A 26,236-nucleotide genomic window follows, 5' to 3' on the forward strand; every position below is an offset into this window, starting at 1 on the left:
TTTAATGCGCATACTGTCTGTCACTGCTTGTAGCTTTAGCAAATCCTCATGATTACAATGACCCATAATTTCATGCCACGTCTGGATGTCATGGCTAACAGTTACATTACATTTGTCATTATTATTGCACTCCGTTTGTAAGTAATACATTCTCCCATATACGTCGATATTAAACCGCGTACCATCTCATTCTACAAGAACATCTTTACCTTCACTGAAGAACACTTCGGTGCCGTTAGCAGTAGCAGATTTGACTGAGAATAGTTCTTGTGGGAACGAGGGTATATATAAAGCATTCTTTAATGTCACTGTACACCGGCGTCCCTTACTGTCTATAAGGCAAACCTGTGCGTCTCCTCTCCCTTGCGCCAACCCGTAGGTGCGCTTCCCGTCTGCCAGCTCCATGCTGTGTCCCTCCGGCTCGAAGGATTTATCGAAGTTCTTGAAACTGCTCCTGTCGTTGATGATGTGGGACGACGCACCTGTATCTACGATCAACCCCCTCCTCGGGAGCTGCCGGTGCTGTGTTGGCCGGGCCCCGAAGATGAAATCCTCTCGTCTCGCCGCTCTTCGTGCGTCATCTCGACCCCTCACACGATCTCTGTTGCCGCCATCTTGTCTGTAGTCGCCATCTCGTCCACAGTCGCCATCTTGGCGGCGGCCGCGATCTCGTCCATCGCCGCCATCTTGTTTGTAGTCGCGGTCTCGTCCGTCGCCGCCATCTTGTCCATGTGCGCCGCCTCGTCTCTGGCCGACATCTTGCCCATGTGCGTATCGGGCGCTCTGGTCTCGTTTCTTTCGGCACTCTTTGTCTGTGTGCCCCGATGATCTGCAGAAGTTGCACCAGACTGTCCTGTTGCAGTTATCTCTCCGATGCCCGTTCTCTCCGCATCGCCAACACGTCAGCTCCGTCGTGGGCCTGGCCCTTTCCCTCTGTGTCGCTCGGGCTTTCAGTGCTATCCCCCCCCACTTCCGCGACGTCTGGGTGGATATCCTCTGAAGCCTCAAAGTTCTGCAGCTTGGCTTTGAACTGCCCCAATGTCATGTCCGTTGAACCGTGGGTAACCAGTAGCGCAAACGGCCTGTATAACTCCGGCAGTCCTCTCATCACCATTGCCATCATTAGGCCCTCTCCTGGTGCCTCTCCTGCACTCTTGAGCGCCGTCATGATCTGCTCAGCTCGGATGATGTATTCTGTCATCGTCTCTGTGTGCCCCTTCTTCAGGGCCATTAACGTTACGTAGAGGGACACTACTCGGGGCCTTCCCCGTCCGATGTAATGCTCCCTCAACACTCCCAGGCTTTCTCTGCCTTTGTCCTTCGTGTCGCGAAATATTAGTCCCAAGCTCGTATCGTCGAGCAGCGGCGCCAACTCACAGTATGCGTCCGCGTTTAGTTTGTCGTCTTGTGCTTGGTCCTCCGCCGTCAGTGGCCCCGCGGGGGCCGCCAGGATCACCGCCTTGAGTCCCGCGCCGTGCATGCAACATAGCATGCGCTCTTCCCAGAGCTCATATCCTTCCGCTTTCCCGTTAAATGTGGGCCACTTGCTTCTTCCCTTGGTCGCCATCCTCTTTCTTGGTGGTAGGTGGTTGGTGTAGCTTAAGCTCCGTTGGCCTAGTATCTAGCCACGCGGTACTCCCGGTGCTGCTCTGGCCTACACGTCAGCTAAGCTAACTACCTTTATTATTTCGCCCCTGCGAGATCTGGGCCCATAACCTGTTAACAGATTTAGCAATAGGGCAACAATAATGTATACAAGAGGCATGGTATTCTATCTTTGGCCTTGCTCTGCTGGCAGCGGTTTATTTATCACGTTGTCTCATAATACAGCAGCACATATGATCTCCTCTCCGGGAGGGGTAGAAGTGAGAAGAAGGAACAGTAGGAGGGAACCAAGGTTTATATAGTCCCAACCTGGTGTAGACAGTAGACGCTCCGCCTACAGCGCCCTCCAGTGGACACAGATATACATGCAGTCATGAGGGCAGTAGAGAGCAATTACAGTCAGTTACAACCATACATACACCCTCTATATTCAACAGGTACAATACAGTACAGCTGTAACAACACAGTAGGCTAAATTAAACTTTGCGCCAACATTAGGACCGCAGCGTGACTGTGATGATGTTATCACCAGTGATCGCCAGTAATCGGAGATAGTATAAGCAATTTGGGAGAGGATTCGCGAAACATGTGTTTACCTGTGGCCAGGGAGAACCGGGAGTTGCATTGAAACCTACCAAGATAGACCCCCACGACCAAGGTTATCGGACTACCAGGTCAGACGGGCCGACTTAGTCTCGCTCTCAGTGGGCTGGCTGGGGAAGATGAATGGAGACCTTTTTCATCAGAAAATATCGAAGGATGGATTTAATTTACAAGTGATCAGATGGGAGGGAGTTTATTTACGAGGGACACTATTTCCTGTAACGTCGTCAATGGTGAGTGATTTTTAGTAGCTGTGTGGGGCGGGTCTGTGTTGATTATGAATTAATTGGCTGTATTTTACTGCGTGCGTTGGTATCCCAGATAGCAAAAAATGAGTGAATCAACGTTGAAATAGGGTTCAGCAGAAATATTGAATCTATGTTGAAGCCTGACATCTAAATTATATAGATCGTTGTCTATGACCCTAACGTTGAATCAACGTTAGGTGTCAACCATAGCTGATACTATATCAATGTTGATTCAACCATCATCTAAATGGTAATCTACATGCACATTTTACTTGATTTTATATTGAATCAATGTTAGACATCAATGTTTATTCAACCATAATCTAAATGGTAATCTACATGCACATTTTAGTTGATTTTATATTGAATCAATGTTAGACATCAATGTTTATTCAACCATAATCTAAATGGTACTCTACTTGTACATTTGTAACTTGTACATCTACTTGTAACTTGTAAAGTTAAGGAATCAATACTGATTAATGTACATTTTACATTAAAATATTGCTGCTGATATGTATACATCATAACATTACATGTTTTTTTCCTGCTGTTAAACACACTATTGTTAAATAAATAATAATAAAATTCTTATATGACCATATTTCCAAAAATGTGTGAACAAAAATGACAACATGGCTTTAATATGAATTTTTTTTTTCTAGGGTATCAGAACTTCCAGTGACTAAAACTTTTTACAAAAAACAAATAACAGACCTTATAACAGGCTTTCATTAACAATATAGCCACTGCCAGAATAGTGACACACATATTGTGTGTGGTGAGCACACGCATTCATGCACAACGAAGACAAGATTGCAATCATTTTAACTATAAATTTATGAGCTCAAAGTATGAGCTCACTACTGACTGAAATGTCCAACAAAAAGCATCAATTGTCAAATAATATTGATCACATTAACTAGACTAGATGTTTGAGGAAATTAGAAAGGGAACAACAACTTAACCCTTGTGTCTGATCAGATTCGTATTTGTTTGATAACTTTGCAGTGATGAGCCAACATAATATGTGGCATAATCTTTTAATTATCTTGTATTTTTTTTTTTACTCTTCATAAATTGTTTATTCCACTTCAGCCCGATCATAACCACCACATATTCTTTTTTTTGTCATATTTAACAACTCTTTTCAGAAAAGTGGGAGTATTTCATTACAAAAATAATATAAAAAATGGTTATGATCAGGGCTGAAGTTGAATAAAATATTTATGGAAAAGAAAGTGGGAAATTATTTCAACATAATCTTTTTATGGAGTTTTTCAATTTAGTCCCCTAATAAGAGTATAATACTTTAGTTTTCAGACACAAGGGTTAAATATAAACAATGGCATAGGATTTGAATTTAAACACAGTGGAGCTTAGATGATCTACAGTTGTCCACGACTTATCCTCCAAGGCATCTGCTATATAATAATCTTCAGATTTACTTAAGTGTTATTAGTAGGTTTGATTGATTGATTGAAAAGTTTAACAGATTGCAGAATGGGTACAGTACAGTACAGCTCAATACATACAATTGTTAAGGGGATGCAGACCAGAGAAAGACTTTCGACTTGTTTACATCAGGGTCCCCCATTTTCAATTCATCATAACATATATGACATACATGACATACAGATAGACAGTACTGCTACATCTATACATTTATGACATATCAGATTTGCAAATACAGTACTGTTTGTGATACAAAAGTGTCCAGAAAAGGAGTGTATATACATTTGGCATAGAAACTGTACATTGGAGGAGGTTGGTTGGGTGGGGTGGGGTTGGGTGGGTTGGGTGAGGGCTGTACATTGGAGGTGGGGGGGGGGGGGGGTTGGGAAGGGGACACACACACATTTTACACTGTACATTGGAATATTGACAAAGCCTTCCTTGGTCATTTACTGTACAACTAGGTTAGGACATTTGTAGGGGCCAGTTTCGAATTGCAGTCTCACGTAGGTGTTTTTTGAGAGTGTTTTTGAAGGTGGGTAGTGATTCACATTCCTTTACAGCTTTAGGCAGGGCGTTCCACATTGATGTGGCATAATTGCGAAACGTGTTTAGTCCCTTGTTTGATCCGAATCTGGGTTTTACATGATTTGTGGAGCTCCCTCTGGTGTTGTGATCGTGGTATTCACTGACCTTTGGGAAGTATTTTGACATGTACATGGGTACCTTGGTCGCGTAGTGTATCTTGTAGACCAGGCCCATTGCAAGTTGCTGTACTCTGTCGTCTACTCTAAGCCATCCTAGGTTGTCAAAGTGGGCAGGGGTGAGGTGGGTTCTAGGAGTCAGGTCAAGTAGTAGTCTGACTAGCTTGTTTTGAGATGTTTGTAATTTGTTTTTTAGTGCCTTTGAGGTGCTTTGGTACCATGAGGTGCAAGCATAGTCGTAGTACCCTTGAATGAGTGCTCCTGCTAGAGTCCTCAGGGTATTCTTGTTTACCAGAGCGGAGATCCGGTACAAGAATCGCGTTCGTTGGTTGACTTTTTTTATTACATTGGATGCCATTTTGTCACAGGAAAGATTAGCCTCTAGGATGGAACCCAGGTAGGTAATTTCATCTTTCCTTGTGATAATATTGTCACCCACTGTAACCGAGAAGCCGTCGGTCTTGCTGAGTTTGTTATTTGAACCGAAGAGAATGGACTCTGTTTTGCCCATGTGTAATGATAGTTTGTTGTCGGCGAGCCATATGCAGATTTTGCCTAGTTCCGAGCTGAGGGCTTTTTCAACCTGTAACTTGTTCTTGTCAGAGACCAGCAGGGCTGAGTCGTCCGCAAACAGGAACAAGTTGCAGTCACAAGCTGACGACATGTCATTTGCATAAATTAGGAATAGTAGCGGTCCTAGTATGCTTCCTTGTGGAACACCACAGCTCACTGTGAGGGGGGGGGATAGTGTACCGTTTACTTCCACCATCTGTTCCCTCCCCTCCAGGTAGGATTGTATCCAGCTCACTGATAAACTATCAAAACCAATTGCTTTTAGCTTGTCAATCAGAATGGTGTGATTGACAGTGTCGAAGGCTGTAACTGTAGGTTACAGCAGTAAGCATTAGTTTGCTCAATCAATTATGGCCAATTCGTTTTATATTGTTTAATAGTTAAATAAATAGATAAATGAAAAGCAATTTTTTTTGGATTCCCCCCCCCCCCCCACTGTACCGAAAATAATACCGAACCGTGTCTTCAAAACCGAGGTACGTACCGAACCGTGGATTTTGTGTACCGTTACACCCCTAATGTTTCTATAACTCTCTCCCATATAACTCTCTCCCATACCCTTAACACCAACCGCTGAAGTGCCCTTGAGCAAGGCACTAAACCCCCAACTGCTCCAGTGGAGTTGCTCAGTGGCCAACAGTGTCAGACTGTGGTTGTACTGGGGCCTAACAAAATTAATAGTTGGTTTCAGGTTGGTTGTCAGTTTGGCCATGGGTAGGTAGGGAATTTATTTAATTTAATTTTTTTATTTTATTCTTTCCCACGGCGACTATGGATAGGGAATTTCTTTATTTAATTAAAATGTTCACAACAACATGGATGCATGTACTCTGCCAGCATGTTTAATATCCATAATACTAAATGTTTGACTAAGATTTCTATGAAACTTTATTAAAAAAAAATATATATATATAATTTTTTCCTAAAAACTCATAAAATATATTGGGTCGCACCTAAATCGGCAGGGTCGGTCGGCAACCTGAAACCAACTATTAATTTTGTTAGGCCTGGGAAGCTCCCAGGTGTGAATGGAACTCTGTGAATGTGAAGCAGGGCGTAGCTGAAAAAGAGCATCCGTGCTCAGCGAACCTACCCTGGGTAAATAAAGGTTAAAATAAAAAATAAAAAAAATAAACACTGCAAGAACAGGCTGAAGCAGCAAGTCATTCAAGTAGATGCCGTCCATGGAAGAACAATGTCCATGAGGGTAATTCCTTGTACTGTATGAACCAGGGAAACAGTGTGCTGGGGTACCCTAAGTTTGACTCTGGTTCGCTTGACAATTAAGTTTGGGTCACTTCGGTTCCAAGAACAGGCTGAAGCAGCCAGTCATTCAAGTAGATGCCATCCATGGAAGAACAGTGTCCATGAGGGTAATTCCTTGTACTGTATGAACCAGGGAAACAGTGTGTGCTGTGCTGGGGTACCCTAAGTTTGACTCTGGTTCGCTTGACTTAAGTTTGGGTCACTTCGGTTCCTTGAGATGCCTCCCTCCCGGTCTGGCGCATAACGAAGCCACTTCTTGACAGTTTCGCTGTAGTCCTGGTCGGTCAGCTTGGGGTCAAACTGTCGAGCAGCAGCTGAGGAAGAGAGGTGAGATGATGTACGATGATAAGAGCACCCCTCACTTCACACGAGTGCGATTTTTTTTAATCACTCAATTACTCACTCTGTAGGTCTACAGTAACAAGTAACAACGAGTCTTTTTCTTTTATTAAATCAACTTTCTTTAATGAATATAATTCATCAGTTTTTAATACTATAATATTAGTGTAGCCTAATCTCTATCTGCAACTGTGAAGAAAAACCCCATTGGTTTAAACAGAATGAATAGACATAAACAATTAAAAATAATAGATTTATTTTTTTAATTAAAAATGAAAATTTTCTAATGTTGATTTAGAATTTGAATGCCAACGTAATGAACGAAGGTCCGAACGTTCGAACGCCCAAACACACACACACATCCTCACCTCGTTGAAGAAGCCGAAGGCAGCCAGCCCGGCGGGGTCGGCGACGCCCAGCGACGTGTTCCCGCCGTAGGACGACTTGAGGTTCACGATGTGCATCTGAGGGGAAGCCATGCGGGGGTTAATGAACATCTGGGGCTCAAAACGCTCGCCTGCGCCCACTTCTTTGGACTCCTTTTTCAACGCACCTGCATCTTTTTTCTATTGTTTCAATGGTTTTATATGAACCTACAGGCAGACTGATAGGAGATGATTTAACTTGTTGAACCTGCAGCCAGACTGATAGGAGATGATTTAACTTGTTGAACCTGCAGCCAGACAGCCTGATAGGAGATGATTTAACTCTCGTTGGACAAGGCAACACATATCGAAACATCCTCTTACCTTTCAGCATGACGTTGCTCAGGTGGGAGGTCAAGGCGTTCCAACTGGCAGGTGAGTTAGTCGCATTTCCAGACATTTCCTGTCAAAACGCAGTCATGGTTTAGCGCTCGAGTCTATTGTACCCTGTTCTCTCACACACACACACACACACACTAATGCTGTCCCTGAAGCCTGTTTTTGGGATTCGAACTTCGTCAGGGTTTTTCAAACGGACATTTGATCCTACGTTTTTAATTAAAAAAAATCTTTAAAAAAAAAATGTATTTCTTTTTTTATATATATAAATATCCTCAAACTAAATCCTCAATTTGAATAAAGTGAGTCTTTTTCTTTTATTAAATCAACTTTCTTTAATGAATATAATTCATCAGTTTTTAATACTATAATATTAGTGTAGCCTAATCTCTATCTGCAACTGTGAAGAAAAACCCCATTGGTTTAAACAGAATGAATAGACATAAACAATTAAAAATAGATTTATTTTTTTAATTAAAAATGAAAATTTTCTAATGTTGATTTAGAATTTGAATGCCAACGTAATGAACGAAGGTCCGAACGTTCGAACGCCCAAACACACACACACATCCTCACCTCGTTGAAGAAGCCGAAGGCAGCCAGCCCGGCGGGGTCGGCGACGCCCAGCGACGTGTTTCCGCCGTAGGACGACTTGAGGTTCACGATGTGCATCTGAGGGGAAGCCATGCGGGGGTTAATGAACATCTGGGGCTCAAAACGCTCGCCTGCGCCCACTTCTTTGGACTCCTTTTTCAACGCACCTGCATCTTTTTTCTATTGTTTCAATGGTTTTATATGAACCTACAGGCAGACTGATAGGAGATGATTTAACTTGTTGAACCTGCAGCCAGACTGATAGGAGATGATTTAACTCTCGTTGGACAAGGCAACACATATCGAAACATCCTCTTACCTTTCAGCATGACGTTGCTCAGGTGGGAGGTCAAGGCGTTCCAACTGGCAGGTGAGTTAGTCGCATTTCCAGACATTTCCTGTCAAAACGCAGTCATGGTTTAGCGCTCGAGTCTATTGTACCCTGTTCTCTCACACACACACACACACACACACACACACACTAAAGCTGTCCCTGAAGCCTGTTTTTGGGATTCGAACTTCGTCAGGGTTTTTCAAACGGACATTTGATCCTACGTTTTTAATAAAAAAAAATCTTTAAAAAAAAAATGTATTTCTTTTTTTATATATATAAATATCCTCAAACTAAATCCTCAATTTGAATAAAGTGAGTCTTTTTCTTTTATTAAATCAACTTTCTTTAATGAATATAATTCATCAGTTTTTAATACTATAATATTAGTGTAGCCTAATCTCTATCTGCAACTGTGAAGAAAAACCCCATTGGTTTAAACAGAATGAATAGACATAAACAATTAAAAATAATAGATTTATTTTTTTAATTAAAAATGAAAATTTTCTAATGTTGATTTAGAATTTGAATGCCAACGTAATGAACGAAGGTCCGAACGTTCGAACGCCCAAACACACACACACATCCTCACCTCGTTGAAGAAGCCGAAGGCAGCCAGCCCGGCGGGGTCGGCGACGCCCAGCGACGTGTTCCCGCCGTAGGACGACTTGAGGTTCACGATGTGCATCTGAGGGGAAGCCATGCGGGGGTTAATGAACATCTGGGGCTCAAAACGCTCGCCTGCGCCCACTTCTTTGGACTCCTTTTTCAACGCACCTGCATCTTTTTTCTATTGTTTCAATGGTTTTATATGAACCTACAGGCAGACTGATAGGAGATGATTTAACTTGTTGAACCTGCAGCCAGACTGATAGGAGATGATTTAACATGTTGAACCTGCAGCCAGACAGCCTGATAGGAGATGATTTAACTCTCGTTGGACAAGGCAACACATATCGAAACATCCTCTTACCTTTCAGCATGACGTTGCTCAGGTGGGAGGTCAAGGCGTTCCAACTGGCAGGTGAGTTAGTCGCATTTCCAGACATTTCCTGTCAAAACGCAGTCATGGTTTAGCGCTCGAGTCTATTGTACCCTGTTCTCTCACACACACACACAAACACACACACACTAAAGCTGTCCCCGAAGCCCGTTTTTGGGATTCGAACTTCGTCAGGGTTTTTCAAACGGACATTTGATCCTAAGTTTTTAATAAAAAAAAATCGTTAAATTTTTTTTTCTTTTTTTTTTTTAATTTTTTTTATTATTGCAAAACAAAACTTCATTAAAAGTCAGTACTCAACACACAATGTATAATGAAACTTTCAGTAAAGGTGGTTAAAATATATGCAAGTACAGAAACAGGATAAAACAAAAATAGTCAATAATAACATTTTAACCGTATACAGTGTATATCCAGCGAAGTTACAATTATATAAATGTTAGTATATAATATACCCCTAATACCTATTTTCTAAAACCCTACACACATATGCTCCAGCTCAAACCCCCCCCTCCCGGACCCCCTCTTGGATAGTACCTCCATTATCCCTCACTCCTAACCAGACATCACCATTATAGGCTAGCTTTTATTCTCTCCACCACTTCTAACCACATTGACATTTTGGATTCATTGAGCCCCAGAATTCTTGCTGTAGATATTTCTTGATATATCACATCGAGATATGTAAGAAACCACACTTTCCGGCACATTTTTTCCGGTTGAAACCAACGTGATGCGATCAGTTTTTTAGCTACTGTGATACCCGATAAAACCAATCTTTTTAGTTGTGGATTCACTGCAAACTCAAAAACATCATTCAATAGCAATACCGCGGGGTGTACAGGTATATTCCAAAATACGAGTATTGATAATTGTTGGGACACATCTTTCCAGAATGCCTTAACTGGTGGGCAGTCCCAATACATGTGCATAAATGTTCCTTCGTCCCCATTTGTACATTGGGAGCATTTGGAGTCTTGTATAAGCCCCATTTTGCACAGCCTTATAGGAGTCAAGTATGTCCTGTGAATATAGTTCAGATTGATTTGTTGATGATCCGGGTTCCTTGATGTAAGTCGGACATTTGCCCAGGCTCCTTGCCAATCAAAGTCATTTTCTAGGTCTGGTATATCCCTCCTCCAGACATTGTCTAGTTGAAGGATTTCATACGAGGACGTTAGTAATTGGTAATAAAAACCTGATACAAAACCTCCCAATGTATCTCTTTCATAGAACAATTTGTGGTATCTGTGGTGTTCAATTGGTATGTGTAATGGAACACCGTGAGATCTCATACAAAGTCGTAACTGTATGTAAAAAAGCCATGTGGACTCGGTGAGGTTAAACTTTATGCATATTTCGACATAACTACAGAGGCCCTTGTTATTAAAAATATCCCCTAATGAGTGTATGCCTCTTTCTTCCCATATAGGGAATCTTATAGGTCGTTTTCCCATTAAGAGAGCATTGTTATTGAATATGGGAGTGTGATTATGCCATACTTGAGGGTTAGGAAATTTCCTTTGTGTTTCCCGCCATGTCCTGATTGCATGGGTTATTATTGGGCCAAATTCTCGCTCACAATGCTTGATTGAAAGTTTAGTGTATGCTATGTCTTTCAATCTCTGTGGGGCTACTATGTTTTCTTCTAATTCTCTCCAAGATACCAAAGCCTCGGGGTCAAACCATATCTTCTTCAATGGTCTTAATGTGAAGGCATTAAAATATTGTAAAAAATCTGGGACTGCCATGCCACCGTCTGCTTTATTTCTCTGTGCGGTGGATCTTTTTATGCGAGGTGGTTTGTTATTCCAAATAAATTTGTATGTGGAGGTTTGTAATCTTTTCCAGTAGCCCTCTGGAGGAGGTAACGGAAGCATTGAGCTGAAGAAATTGATTCTTGGTAATACATCCATCTTAACTATTGATACCCTTGCCTGTACTGAGTTTTTAAGTTTTGCCCACCTGTCCAGGTCGTCCTTGATTTTGTTCTGTATTTTTGTGTAATTGTGCTTCACCGTTTGTCTTATGGTGGGAAATATTTCCACACCCAAGCATCTGAAATGTTTGACCATGGGTATCGCACCTGGGAGGGTTGTCTCTTTTTTTGCACTGGTGTTAAGAGGAAGAAAAGCCGACTTAGGCCAATTTATTTAAAATCCCGATAAATCACCAAAGTTCTCTATCAACTTGAGCATAAGCGGCAATGTGTTGTTGGGGTTTTGCATGAACAATATTACGTCGTCCGCATATAAACTAATTTTATGATGTGTGCCCTTGATTACTATTGGTTCTATGTGTTGGGATTGTCTTATAAATTGTGCTAAAGGTTCTAATGATAGATCGAATAGTCCGGGACTAAGAGGGCAACCTTGTCTGGCTGAGCGTGATACCGGAAAGATATCGGAGATGAATGTGCCTGTTGTAATCCTGGCCGATGGGTCCTTGTATAGTACTTTAATCATATCAATGAAACCTTTTCCTAACCCCATCCTTTCCAATACTGCCCATAGAAACGACCATTCCAACCTGTCAAATGCTTTCATAGCATCCAGGGATAGTATCGCCTTAGGTGTGATGTCCTCTTTGTCTGTATCTAGTACGTGCAGTATTCGCCTTATGTTATCATTGATCAGGCGACCTTTTATGAAGCCTGTTTGGTCCGGATGAACTAAAGACGTCATATGCTTTTGCAATCTGATGGCTAATATCTTAGAGTACAGTTTGACATCGGTTCCGAGGAGGCTTAAAGGACGGTAACTACCGCATTCAGTGGGGTCTTTGTCTTTTTTGTGAAGAACTGAAATGAGTGCGGTATTTTGGTGTTCAATGAAGCTTCCCTCTTTGACTGAGTATAAGATCATATTTAGTAATAAGGGTCCAAATATGTCCCAGCAAGAAATGTACATTTCTGATGGGATACCGTCAATTCCCGGAGCTTTGCCGTTTTTCATTCCGGATATGGCCTTCTTGAGTTCTTCTAATGTGATCGGTACTTCTAACTGTTTAGCGTCTTCATCCGTAAGTTTAGGGAGAGTAATTTGATTAAGATATGTGTCTAATTTGTCTTGATCAAAGGTCGTTTCTGAGTTATATAAATCAGAGTAGAATTCTTTGAATGTATCGTTTATTATTTTGGGTTCTGTTACTAGAGCTTGTTGTTTCCTAATGGCAGTTATATCTGCAAATTTTGCATTAATTCTTAGTCGCATGGCTAATAGGTGACTAGGTTTAGAACCTTGGAAGTACTGCTGTTGTCTAGTGCTGCGTATTTGCAATTCCGATTTTTGTCTGTACATTGCTTTGATCTCTGTCTTTAGAATGTTAACTTGGTTATCTAGTCTAGTAGAGTTGTTGTATTTTAAAGAATTAAAAAGCGTTGAGTAAAGCGTTTCCATTTCAGACAGTTTTGTGTTTTGATTTTTGCACAATATGGAGGTAAATCTATCCGAGAAATCCTTGATCATATTCTTTACCGACATCCATAATATTCTGGGATCTTGCACCGAGTTAGCATTATCTTGTAGGAATACTGTGAGAGCTTCTTTAATTTGTGTAATGAATTCCTTGTTGTTAAGCAGCATCGAATTAAAACGCCATCTTGGGGCCCGGGTAGATAGTGTACCAAATGTTGCTTTCAGGATTAAGTAGCAGTGATCCGATAGCGCATTGGGTGTCATTTCCACTTCATATTTATCAAATATTCTCGGGGATGCAAAGACGTAATCAATTCTGGATAGTGTGTTGTGTCTCGCCGAACGACAGGAGTACTTGCGGGTCATGGGGTTAAGTGAACGCCATAAATCAGTTACTCCTGTTGATTTCGACCAATCTTTTAATGCTTTAGATCAGGGGTCAGCAACCTTTTTGACATGGAGTGCCTGTTTGAAATATAGTTGTAACTAGTGTGCCTCAACAATATTCCATGCATCGTAATTTTTTTTTCTCATAATCAGGTCTTTTTAATGATAATTTGTACATTATTACATCATTATTGTTATTGTTATTATTAACAATATTATTATGATGGCTGTATCAACCCTAAATCTGAGTTGGGGGGGGGGGGGGGGGAATGCAATGCAGACAAACAGCTGCATACAGTGCGACCATTTCACTCACATTTGCCCATTCATTTTTGGACACATCACACACCATCGGTGTGTGTACTGTACGTGTGCTGTCATAGCTCCACCTACAGGCCTAATGGAGAACACCAGGAGAACACCAGGATGTGAATGGAGGGTGAATGTGAGGTATATCGTGTAAATAAGTTTTGATTGATCGCAAGACTACACTGTAAAAAAGAATTATTAGTTACCAGAACTTAAAAATATTGAGTTCAGTTACTGTGCATTAAGGTTTTCAGTTTTCAATCCATAATAAGTTAACAGAAAAATAAGTACACAACCACATTATTTCAACCTAATAAAACTATGTTTATTGTCATTGTTTTAAGAACACAAGTTGACTTGGTAATACTCACATTTTGAGTAAAAAAAAAGGCTTTTAACATGTGCAATGTTCAATGAAATAGAAAAATAAATAATAAAATGTGTTGATTAATCCCACTGGTCACAATGGTGACCGTAATAATGTTTTTGTTATAAGGCTCTGCAAATGTTACTGAATGATGTAGCAATGTATTTCCAGCTAAATTGAAATAATAAACAAATAAAGGGTCTCAATTAAATATGTGGAAGTAAAAAGAACCTGTGGGAGGATTTCAACAAGATAAATGCGACAACAGTGCAAAATAGTTCACTATAATATTTCAAAGCAAAAAGAAAAAATTAAATAATAATTTTTTTTTAATTATTTTTTTTATTTTTTTTATTTTTTTTATTATTTTTTTAGTGCTGCCCCCTGTGCCTATGCAAATGCCCCCGCGTGCCTATGCAGGCACGCGTGCCTAGGGTTGCCTACCCCTGCTTTAGATGAATTATTTTGTTTGCTGGAGAAGGAAAGGTAAATTTTGTCCATCCTTGGGTTCCAAATGGCATTAAAATCCGCACCTATTATATATGAGTACTCGGGATGGTTTAACATTTCTCCTGTTAGTGAAGTGAAGAAACCCACTTCGTACAAATTCGGGGCATATACCGCTGCCAATGCAATTTTCCTGTTATTGTGTATGATCCTAGCTATAGTTATGCGCCCCTCAGCATCCGACCATACCCCTTTCAATTCGATATTTAATTTGCGTCTGACGACTATGGCTACCCCTCTAGTTCTCGTAGCAAAAGAAGAGTGACTAATATTATGGTATATGTTATCCGCTAACGTATTTATGTCTCCCTCTAAAATGTGCGTTTCGCTTAATAGAGCCACGTCCACATGTTCTTTTTTCATCAGTGTAAGCACACTTTTGCGCTTGTGTTGTTTGTTTATCCCACCGGTGTTCCATACCATTATATTCAAACTAGCCATAGTCTATGCATGTTTTCGTGTAGTTTTTGGTAATGTTTCTGGAGTATGAAGCTACAATAGATGCACATCCAATTAATGAGGTCCCGTTGAGAGCTGAGCTTAAAAACATATATATATACAAATAAAAATCCCCTATTTTCCCCTCACCCAGAAAGTCGAACATGCCTGTGTTCCAAGAACACATCCTCCGCAATTGACTTTCTCCCATGGTCCACCGGATTGCCCAAACTGAGCATTGTAATCCTAATTTTCCTATGCTCATTGCCATAGGATCTAACATTTCCATTCTATTACAATAGAATGTCGCTTTTGGTCTTGCACCTTCCCTTACTGTAATGAAGTATTGTGATAAATAACCTAAAGATAAAAATAAAAAATAAAATAAAAAAAAGAGAATAAACCTTTATCGACATATTCCTTTGAACCCTCCACCAACGTGTGGGGGAAAAAAAAGGAAAAGATTGTAGAGCAATATTGACACCTTAATGTGAAGAACATTGGAAAAGAATAATGTAAGTTAAAATATATTTAAAAAATATAGAGTAATATTGACACCTTAATGTGAAGAACATTGGAAAAGAACAATGTAAGTTAAAATATATTTAAAAAATATAGAGTAATGAGAAGAAAAAATTAATTAAAATAAAAATCAATGGAAAGATATAGATAAGGAATAAGAGATAAATAATTATCAACGTGGAGAAGCCACTAGAACCGATTTAACTGATTAGATAAGATAGAAAAGCAGCGCCTTTTAGCGCTTCAATGTGCCTTTAATGGAGTGATTACTTAAATTGTTAGAATAACCTTGCTGTGCTCATACGTTTATGTGTGGTTAATTTTAAAGTATTATTAAGGACTGATTGCACTTCATTTAATTTATTATCTGCTATGTGTATGCACACCGAATGTTATTGTTAGAGTTGTATGCTTCGTTGTCATGGTGCCTTATATTCTAGAAGGTTGTAGAATATACTAGTGCCTAGACTATTTTACATTCCAGAATGATCTAAGAGACCCAGGACATTTGAGCGATAAACCTAGAATATTCCAGATAGATCTTTTTGCATTGATATTTATTTGTCCCCTCAGAGACCAGAGATTGAAATTATAATGTATTATGAATCGTATTATACACAGTACACTTTGTTATAGACGACTTGCATATCGTTTGCTACTTTGATGAACACAACAATGTCATTCCAACACTGGTGGAATGACCTCATTGATGAACACAATAAAGTCATTCCAACACTGGTATATATTTAGAGAGAGGCTTAACTGATTCCGGCATTTTCGTCATGCTTTGGGTTATTTGCTGCATTTTGATTCAGGAAATCCTCAGCTTCAAAGGGTGTATATGGACCTGACCTGCGGCCGTTGGTGCCCAAGAATGATAACAGCGCCGGATATGCTAGCCTTGGCTTGTAGCCGGCTTTGTACAGCTTTTGCATCACTTCTTTGTATGGTTGACGTTTTTTTCTTTTTTTATATATAAATATCCTCAAACTAAATCCTCAATTTGAATAAAGTGAGTCTTTTTCTTTTATTAAATCAACTTTCTTTAATGAATATAATTCATCAGTTTTTAATACTATAATATTAGTGTAGCCTAATCTCTATCTGCAACTGTGAAGAAAAACCCCATTGGTTTAAACAGAATGAATAGACATAAACAATTAAAAATAATAGATTTATTTTTTTAATTAAAAATGAAAATTTTCTAATGTTGATTTAGAATTTGAATGCCAACGTAATGAACGAAGGTCCGAACATTCGAACGCCCAAACACACACACACATCCTCACCTCGTTGAAGAAGCCGAAGGCAGCCAGCCCGGCGGGGTCGGTGACGCCCAGCGACGTGTTCCCGCCGTAGGACGACTTGAGGTTCACGATGTGCATCTGAGGGGAAGCCATGCGGGGGTTAATGAACATCTGGGCCTCAAAACGCTCGCCTGCGCCCACTTCTTTGGACTCCTTTTTCAACGCACCTGCATCTTTTTTCTATTGTTTCAATGGTTTTATATGAACCTACAGGCAGACTGATAGGAGATGATTTAACTTGTTGAACCTGCAGCCAGACTGATAGGAGATGATTTAACTTGTTGAACCTGCAGCCAGACAGCCTGATAGGAGATGATTTAACTCTCGTTGGACAAGGCAACACATATCGAAACATCCTCTTACCTTTCAGCATGACGTTGCTCAGGTGGGAGGTCAAGGCGTTCCAACTGGCAGGTGAGTTAGTCGCATTTCCAGACATTTCCTGTCAAAACGCAGTCATGGTTTAGCGCTCGAGTCTATTGTACCCTGTTCTCTCACACACACACACACACACACACACACACACACACACTAAAGCTGTCCCCGAAGCCTGTTTTTGGGATTCGAACTTCGTCAGGGTTTTTCAAACGGACATTTGATCCTACGTTTTTAATTAAAAAAAAATCTTTAAAAAAAAATGTATTTCTTTTTTTATATATATAAATATCCTCAAACTAAATCCTCAATTTGAATAAAGTGAGTATTTTTCTTTTATTAAATCAACTTTCTTTAATGAATATAATTCATCAGTTTTTAATACTATAATATTAGTGTAGCCTAATCTCTATCTGCAACTGTGAAGAAAACCCCATTGGTTTAAACAGAATGAATAGACATAAACAATTAAAAATAATAGATTTATTTTTTTAATTAAAAATGAAAATTTTCTAATGTTGATTTAGAATTTGAATGCCAACATAATGAACGAAGGTCCGAACGTTCGAACACCCAAACACACACACACACATCCTCACCTCGTTGAAGAAGCCGAAGGCAGCCAGCCCGGCGGGGTCGGCGACGCCCAGCGACGTGTTCCCGCCGTAGGACGACTTGAGGTTCACGATGTGCATCTGAGGGGAAGCCATGCGGGGGTTAATGAACATCTGGGGCTCAAAACGCTTGCCTGCGCCCACTTCTTTGGACTCCTTTTTCAACGCACCTGCATCTTTTTTCTATTGTTTCAATGGTTTTATATGTACAGTAAAGTACAGTACAAATGTCATTCAATCAATCACAGTGCAGGTGATTGATTGATTGAACATTTTATTAACAGATTGCAGAATGGGTACAATACAGTACGGCTCAATACACACAATTGTTAAGGGGATGCAGACCAGAGAAAGACTTTCGTCTTGTTTACATCAGGGTCCCCCATTTTGAATTCATAATGAATTGTAAGTAAGGGTGCAATTAGCACCGTGCAATACATTCTTTGTGGATCTAGCCCCCAGTCTGATCCCTAGTCGAACCCGTACCTCCATGGCGTAGCGCTTGCCGTTCACCGTGTGCTTGGACCCCTTCACCTCAGAGCCGTTGCCCCAGTGCAGGTGGAACTGTAGGCTGTCGTAGGCCTCGGACAGACCCCCCCCGGACACCTGCACGCCACTCCTCAGAGTCACTTTGACTGGAAGACAAACAAACAGAGGGTGGGTTCAGCTACGTACCGCGACGCTACGGGTTCAAATCCTGGCTTATGACCTTTCGTCGAATTGTCATGGTGCACAATTCGTCTAACTAAACTGTCCCTCTATTCATAACTGCCCTCTATTCATAACTGCTAAACTGTCCTATATTCATAACTGCTAAACTGTCCTCTATTTATAACTGCTATTTGCTAAACTTCTCCGAAGTTGCCTACTGCAGCTTTAATAATCCAAAACACAGAATAATGCATTGAGTTTTAAAGCACATTCTTGCATACAAAAAAAGAAGTTATTCCAGAAAGCCAGGGCACAAAACGTTGAATAATAAACTGAACAAGCATAACATGCACACAGAGTCAGACATGATGGGGTTGTACAAGAGCATGTGGATGAAAAACATCTCCATACATTAGGCCTACATGTCCCCGTCCTTAACCACCCCTAGGTCAGGGGTCTGGACTGGGAGAGAGGTCCTCTAGTCTAGGTCAGGGGTCTGGACTGGGAGAGAGGTCCTCTAGGTCAGGGGTCTGGACTGGGAGAGAGGTCCTCTAGGTCAGGGGTCTGGACTGGGAGAGAGGTCCTCTAGTCTAGGTCAGGGGTCTGGACTGGGAGAGAGGTCCTCTAGGTCAGGGGTCTGGACTGGGAGAGAGGTCCTCTAGGTCAGGGGTCTGGACTGGGAGAGAGGTCCTGGACAGGGGTCTGGACTGGGAGAGAGGTCCTCTAGGACAGGGGTCTCCAGGGGGTCTTCTTGTTGGGATGGAGGTGATGCACTGAACACAAACTACACCCAGACTGACTGGAGACTCGAGTGAAAGGAATCCTGTTTCTCCTCAAACTAGAAACTATTTACAAACAGTCTGGTGGCGTTGTTCTAAATGACTACTAATCATCCTGTTTATTTTTGTTCCTCTTTATGTGACTGAATACTATCGTTTATCAATACATGTTCCCTATAGTTTATCAATACAGGTCCCTATCCTTTCTCAATACAGGGTCCCTATCCTTTCCCAATACAGGGTCCCTATCCTTTCTCAATACAGGGTCCCTATCCTTTCTCAATACAGGGTCCCTATCCTTTCCCAATACAGGGTCCCTATCCTTTCTCAATACAGGGTCCCTATCATTGCTCACCTGTCTTGCCGGTGTTCTCGCTCTCGTACAGGGCAGAGGTGTTGCCGTAGTTGACGAAGGAGAAGGCAGTGAGGGCAGAGTCCTCGGTGGCATTAGCCGACACGATGTCGATGGGAGACTGTCTGGAACCATTGCAATGGTCTGGGGCGATAGTGGGCCAGTGGCTGTCACCTGGATACAAAATATAGTATAGTTTAGTAATACATAGATATTATATGATGGACTGTTAAACATTTTTTAAAGTGTCTAAAGTGAATGTTAAAAGTGAGTGTTTAAAGTAGAATGCGCCAACATTATGGGAAATTATCTTATCGTCTTCTCCAGAGTCAGACAAGAAGATAGATACCAGTTTCCTCTCTGTGCATTCAGTAGAAAGATATCCTGCTGAAAGCTAGCCTAGCTTAGCGCAATGAATGGAAACAGAACAGGCAAGCTAGCCTAGCTTAGCACAATGAATGGAAGCAGGTACAGACCAGCTAGCCTAGCTTAGCACAATGAATGGAAACAGAACAGGCCAGCTAGCCTAGCTTAGCACAATGAATGGAAGCAGATACAGACCAGCTAGCCTAGCTTACTGTAGCACAATGAATGCAAGTGGATACAAACCAGCTAGCCTAGCTTAGCACAATGAATGGAAACAGAACAGGCCAGCTAGCCTAGCTTACTGTAGCACAATGAATGCAAGTGGATACAAACCAGCTAGCCTAGCTTACTGTAGCACAATGAATGCAAGTGGATACCCACCAGGGGATCATCCCTATGTTCCCCCAGTCCTATGTTCCCCGGGTTCTATGTTCCTCGCTTTGATTGATTATAATATGACACTCATAGCAGAATTAGTTATCAATAACCTACCTGTATACATGTTAAAAGTTGTTGCAAATATTTGTTTTCCCTCATAAATATACCACTATATACATTAATTTCTTATATTAGTTTTAAAATGACCATTTAACAGTTTAACAGTGCTCTGAAAATGCTCTGAGAACATGCGGTCATCATTCACTGTTTTAAGCACAAACACATTAGGGAGGGAGGGAGAGAGACAGGCCCGGCCTGTATGCCTGCACCCTGCCATGTTGGTTTACCATGACTTTTTAGCAAGCAAGGTAGCAGCAATGCTAAGCTAACTGATTGTGCCAGTGTATCCTGTTAAAGAATACATCATAAGCCACATTTTGAAACGTTACTGACGTTAGCCTACATAAAATGTATAACAGTATATGCAACAGGTGGATCACTATACCAAAATCAAGAAACATTCATCATAGCTAACTGCTAACGCTACTAGCTAAATTAGCTTCAGCTAGCAGGCATGAATAACGGTTAATATAATATTCTCTACCATGTAAAAACGAACACGGCACTACTCCGCTGGCGTTTGCAATCGAAAGCATACATACAACATACAACATAATCGACATTATTGCCATGCAGTACTCACCAGTCTTAACGATGCAGAGAGACATGAGGTAGCAGCCAGGAAGCTGCCGCACAGGTGCATTCTGGGAGGCGGGGCAGCACAAGTGCAGTGCAGTCTGGGTGATGAGACAATGGACTTGTTCAAGATGGATTTCGGTTTGCCTCGACTAGTAGACGAGAGTAGCCGAGTGAAGCCGGGGGAGGAGTTAAGAGGGCGGACACTGCCGATTTCACGAGAGCCTCTCGCCTAGTCTCGCGCGGCAGATACGCTTTCACGTCACCACACACACATTACACACCTGTCCAGCTCATTATAATGCGATGGCCGTGTGCAAAATTAGATCAGATTCAAATGTACAGCACACCATATACTGCTACAGTGGAATATACTATTCATATACCATAATGTATACCATCTTGTTGCGCGCTCCTGGCCGCACGCACACACAACACACTGCTGTATGTGTGTGTGTGTGTGTCTGACAGCTTGAAGTTTATCATAATGATATGATGATAAGTTGATAACGCATAACATAATAAAGTTTTCAATCAATCAAAACGTCTCATAACTCCCTGGCTGTCACATGGCTGGTGACTGACAACTTTTCTGAGCCAATAGGCGCTTTGCGCGACCGTAGCAAGTCGCTTCCCAGCCGGGTACTGAGCTGAGAGGTACTGTGGAGCCTCGCTCTGAAGGCTGCGCGCGGCTCGCTCCCGCGGGAGTTCCGCGCCTCGCCTCGTCAGATTTTCAGAGCAAATCGGACAACATTCTAACCGTCATGCAACGCGCTTGGCGAGGCAGTAGTAAAACCTGCGCAGATCTGCGTCCGCCTATCCCATCTTGAACAAGCCTAATGACGACAGCATACGTTGAGCAGCGTACATTGATTCAACATTTATTGATATTGGCATTTCAATCATTAAAATGCAACCACAAAACAATATTGATTCAATGATATGTTTTCAATATTAGTCAATTGCTTTAGCGGTTAATGGGTGATTCAACATCAATCGTCGACCTTAACCAAAAATCAAGCATTGTGACCATAAATCAACATTGAATTAACACCTTTTGCTATCTGGGATGCGTTTTCCTTAATGATAAGCAAGCAGTGCAAGAATGCGGAAGCAATTCTACCGTAGTGGCGTGCGGTAATGCGCCTTTCATTTTCCGCCGCCCAGCGCCCGTGCGTGCACCGGCGGCGGCGTGCTCGCTCAGGTGCTTGCGTGCGCCGGCGTGCTCGCGCGAGGTGCCCGCGCATGCGCATGAGATCCCGCCAGGTGCCCGCGCATGCGCATGAGATCCCGCCTTGGTTCGACACGAGCGGAGCTCAATATATATAAGTCACCGCCCCTTATTCAGTATCTAGAAATAGCTCTATTGGCAAGACTACATGGCTGTGGATCCTATGGCTCGTTTGCTGGCGAGTTCGAATCCCATCGAATATTTTTTTTTTAACGTGATTTTTTTTTTTAGCGTGTATTCTTTCGCCGGTTAAGGTTAGGCATGGTTAAGGTTAAGGTTAAGGTTAGGCATTGTTTCGGAGTTGGTTAAGGTTAGAACGGTTAAGTTTAGGCACTGTTAAGGAGCTGGTTAAGGTTAGAGTTTGTCAAAGAGTTTCAAGTTTCTTTAATAGTTGTCATACAGAAGTACAGAATACTTTTGTACAAAATGCTTCTTACTGTTGCGCTCCAGAGACTGTGCATGACAAGATAAGTATGAAATAAAAACATAGTAAAAATTAGAAGAAAAAAAAGAGGTCACAGTGTTCAGTTTAGACATATGTACAATGTTCGTAGACGTAGTTACCATACAATATACAATACTGTGCAGTGTACTAATATACAATACTATATAGTGCAAGGCATAAATGGACGAGGTGCAGTTTAGGTACAATTCACAGTAGGTGTACGAGTTGTAGTGCAAATCCTTTATCAATAAATATAAAGTGTAAGTGTGTTTGTGTGATCTAAAGTGTGGAGAGTGGGTGCTGCAGTGTGTTGTTTGTTTGAGTGAGTGTGTGTGTGCGTGTGGGTGTGTGTGCTGTGTGCATTTGATGGTTGTTGCATAGTGATTATTGTTCGTTTAGCGATTATTGTTCGTTTAGCAGCCTGATGGCCTGGGGATAGAAGCTCCTTCTGAGTCTTTCTGTGCTCGCCATAAGACTCCGGTATCGCTTGCCTGACGGCAGCAGTTCAAAGAGGCAGTTGTTCGGGTGGCTCGAGTCCTTAATAATTCTCTTAGCCTTCCCCTTGCACCGCTTGTTGTAAATGTTCTGGAGGGTGGGAAGCCCCCCTCTAATTGTGCGTTCGGCTGAACGTGTCACTCTTTGTAGTCTGCTACGGTCTTGTGCAGTGCTATTCCCAAACCAGGAGGTGATGTTGCCGGTCAGGATGCTCTCTATTGTACATGAGTAGAAGTTCCTAAGGATCTTCTGACTGACTTGGAACTTCCTTAGGCGCCTGAGGAAGTAGAGGCGTTGTCGTGCCTTCTTCACAACACTGTCAATGTGTGTGGTCCATGTCAAGTCCTCGGATATGTGGGCTCCGAGGTACTTGAAACTGTTCACTCTCTCAACTGGTGCCCCGTCGATGCTGAGGGGGCTGTAGTCCTTGACCCCCGACCTCCTGAAGTCCACAATCATCTCTTTTGTTTTGCTGACGTTCAGGGAGAGGCAGTTCTCCTGACACCACTGTGACAGGTTCTCTACCTCTTCCAGGTAGGCCCTTTCGTCGTTGGCAGAGATCAGGCCCACCACTACTGTGTCATCAGCAAATTTGATGATGGTGTTGTTGTTCCGCTGTGCTACGCAGTCATGTGTGTACAGGGAGTAGAGGAGGGGGCTCAGAACACAGCCCTGGGGGGCCCCTATGTTGAGCGTGATGGATGAGGAGGTGCAGTTGCCGGCTCTTACCACCTGGGGTCTGCCCGTCAGGAAGTCCAGGACCCACTGGCACAGGTCATAGTTCAAGCCCAGGTCCCTGAGCTTGGCTATGAGTTTGGAGGGGACTATGGTATTGAATGCTGAGCTGTAGTCGATGAACAGCATTCTCACATAGTTCCCCTTCCTCTTGTCCAGATGTGATGCTGCTGTGTGCAGCACATGGGCTATGGCGTCCTCCGTGGACCTGTTGGGGCGATATGCAAATTGCAGAGGGTCCAGGTTGATGGGGAGGGAGGAACAGATGTAGCCCTTCACTAGCTTCTCAAAGCACTTCATGGCTATGGAGGTGAGGGCTACAGGGCGGTAGTCGTTGAGGCAAGCGGGCGTAGATTTTTTGGGTACAGGGATGATGGTGGACTTCTTCAGACAGGTGGGGATGACGGCCTGTTCCAAGGACAGGTTGAAGATGTCAGTGAATACCGGGGCCAGTTGGTCGGCACAGACTTTTAGGACGCGGCCGGGGATGCCGTCCGGTCCTGCTGCCTTCCTGATATCCACTTTTTTAAAGATCCGTCTCACCTCATGCTCTGTTACCCTGAACACTGAGTCTCCATCAGCAGACCCCCCCCCCCCCATTGCCGTGGTTTGTAGGCTGGTGTTGTTATTCACAGCCTCAAACCTCGCATAGAAGGAGTTGAGATCATTTGCTAAGGAGATGTCACTGTTCAGTTTGAGGGGGGTTCCTTTGTAGTCTGTCATTGTTCTGAGGCCCTGCCACATGAGAATGGCAATATAATTTCTATGGTTAAGGTTAGGCATGGTTAAGGTTAAGGTTAAGGTTAGGCATTGTTTCGGAGTTGGTTAAGGTTAGAACGGTTAAGTTTAGGCGCTGTTAAGGAGCTGGTTAAGGTTAGAGTTTGTCAAAGAGAATGGCAATAGACAGCCTATTTCCGCGCGACAGCTCCCAAAGCGGGCCTGAAAAGAAAGGCGCTTTACCGTAGTGGCGTGCGGTGACGAATGCGGAAGCATTTTTGCACTGCTTGCTTATCATTAAGGTAGACGCATCTGGGATGCTTTCTGCCTTTCTGTGGGTAACGAGCTATTTATTTTGGTCCGCTGTGGCCTGGCCTCTGTGTGTGTGTGTGTGTGTGTGTGTGTGTGTGTGTGTGTGTGTGTGTGTGTGTGTGTGTGTGTGTGTGTGTGTGTGTGTGTGTGTGTGTGTGTGTGTGGGTGGGTGGGTGCGTGCGTGCGTGCGTGCGTGCGTGCGTGCGTGCGTGCGTGCGTGTGTGTGTGTGTGTCGTTCAGTTCCTATAGAGCTGAGTGATGTGCATCTGAGATTGATCTGGTGATGCGTTCTGTACAACATCTCCTCTCCTCCTCCTCTTCCTCTCCCTCCTCCTCCTCTTCCTTTCTCTTTGGTCAGCAGCCGCCACTGCTGCACTCATCCGATTCCAGCCTTCATTGAGTCTTAGATTATGGTATCCTCATTCCTCATGGCTGATTGCGCGTGCGTTCACTGATGCTTTCAGTGACTATTGCCTTAACAGTGATCTATTTTCTGATTGCTGTTGTAGTCTGTTTTTTTTGTTTGTAGTCTGTTTGTTTGTAGTCTGTTTTTTTTTGTCTTAGGCCTTGCTTAATTTAATTACATTTTTATTTAATGTTTGTCAACTTTATTTTATTGTTGGTGCTGTCTGTTCTACATTTTATGTTGTGGCACCCCCTCAAAAACGAGATGGTGCATCTCAAGGAGTTTATCATAATAAATTAAATTGTCAAAATGTTGATTACAAACAAATCATAACAATTGGGGTTAATGTCACAGGTTGACAGGAATTTCCTGTTATTTTTTTTAAATGTCCTAGATTGACTGCTTAACATAGGTAGCTTTATGTGTCTTTTTCCCATCCCTTGTTTCACGTTGGTCCATAGGGTGGAGGGGCGCCTCTGTGACCGTAGCAGCAGCTGCTGTGTACCCCCTTTCTTATCAGTCACAAGCAGAGCACCTTGTTGCATGTCATTGTGTAATGACAGGCATTTATTTTATTGTGCATGATTAGCCTGTTGCTTGTATGTATGTAAACAGAGTGCAAAACCTGTGTCTCAATCTACCTGTGGCTCAGTAGATTCAGCGTGATTACTGTACAGTAAGTATAGTAGTAATGTACTGTAGTCCACTTTTGTCACGTGTGACCAGTTGTATTTTGTGTGTATATGTTCCAGATCTCCTACCCCAAATCCCATGTTCTTCAATTAGTTCTCCAAATACATATTTACCTCTGTTATACCTTCATGTGTTGTCCTGCTGTATTACTGTGTGGAAAACATACGGTTATCCTATAACCATAGTTATATGAGTATAGCGAGCGCTCTGCTCTATTGGAACCCTATCCCATATCAATATAATACTGAATACA

The 26,236-nt window shown here is 42.2% G+C and overlaps 1 protein-coding gene across 1 annotated transcript; it reads right to left on the reverse strand.

Annotated features, from left to right (window-relative positions):
- Nucleotides 1–862: 862 nt before the first annotated feature.
- On the reverse strand, nucleotides 863–21,002 carry LOC311229636 (carbonic anhydrase 4-like; the record flags this gene model as incomplete). The annotated part of the gene is made up of 4 exons (XM_084315713.1): nucleotides 20,957–21,002; nucleotides 19,513–19,683; nucleotides 18,214–18,362; nucleotides 863–1,030 (listed from the first exon to the last, which is right to left on the reverse strand). The coding sequence occupies exons 1-4, from the start codon at nucleotides 20,979–20,981 to the stop codon at nucleotides 863–865; spliced, it is 513 nt and encodes a 170-aa protein (XP_084171839.1). The 5' UTR covers nucleotides 20,982–21,002.
- Nucleotides 21,003–26,236: the final 5,234 nt, after the last annotated feature.

The sequence above is a fragment of the Notolepis coatsorum genome, assembly GCF_963971535.1.
Source record: "Notolepis coatsorum genome assembly, chromosome: 6".
Lineage (NCBI taxonomy): Eukaryota > Metazoa > Chordata > Actinopteri > Aulopiformes > Paralepididae > Notolepis > Notolepis coatsorum.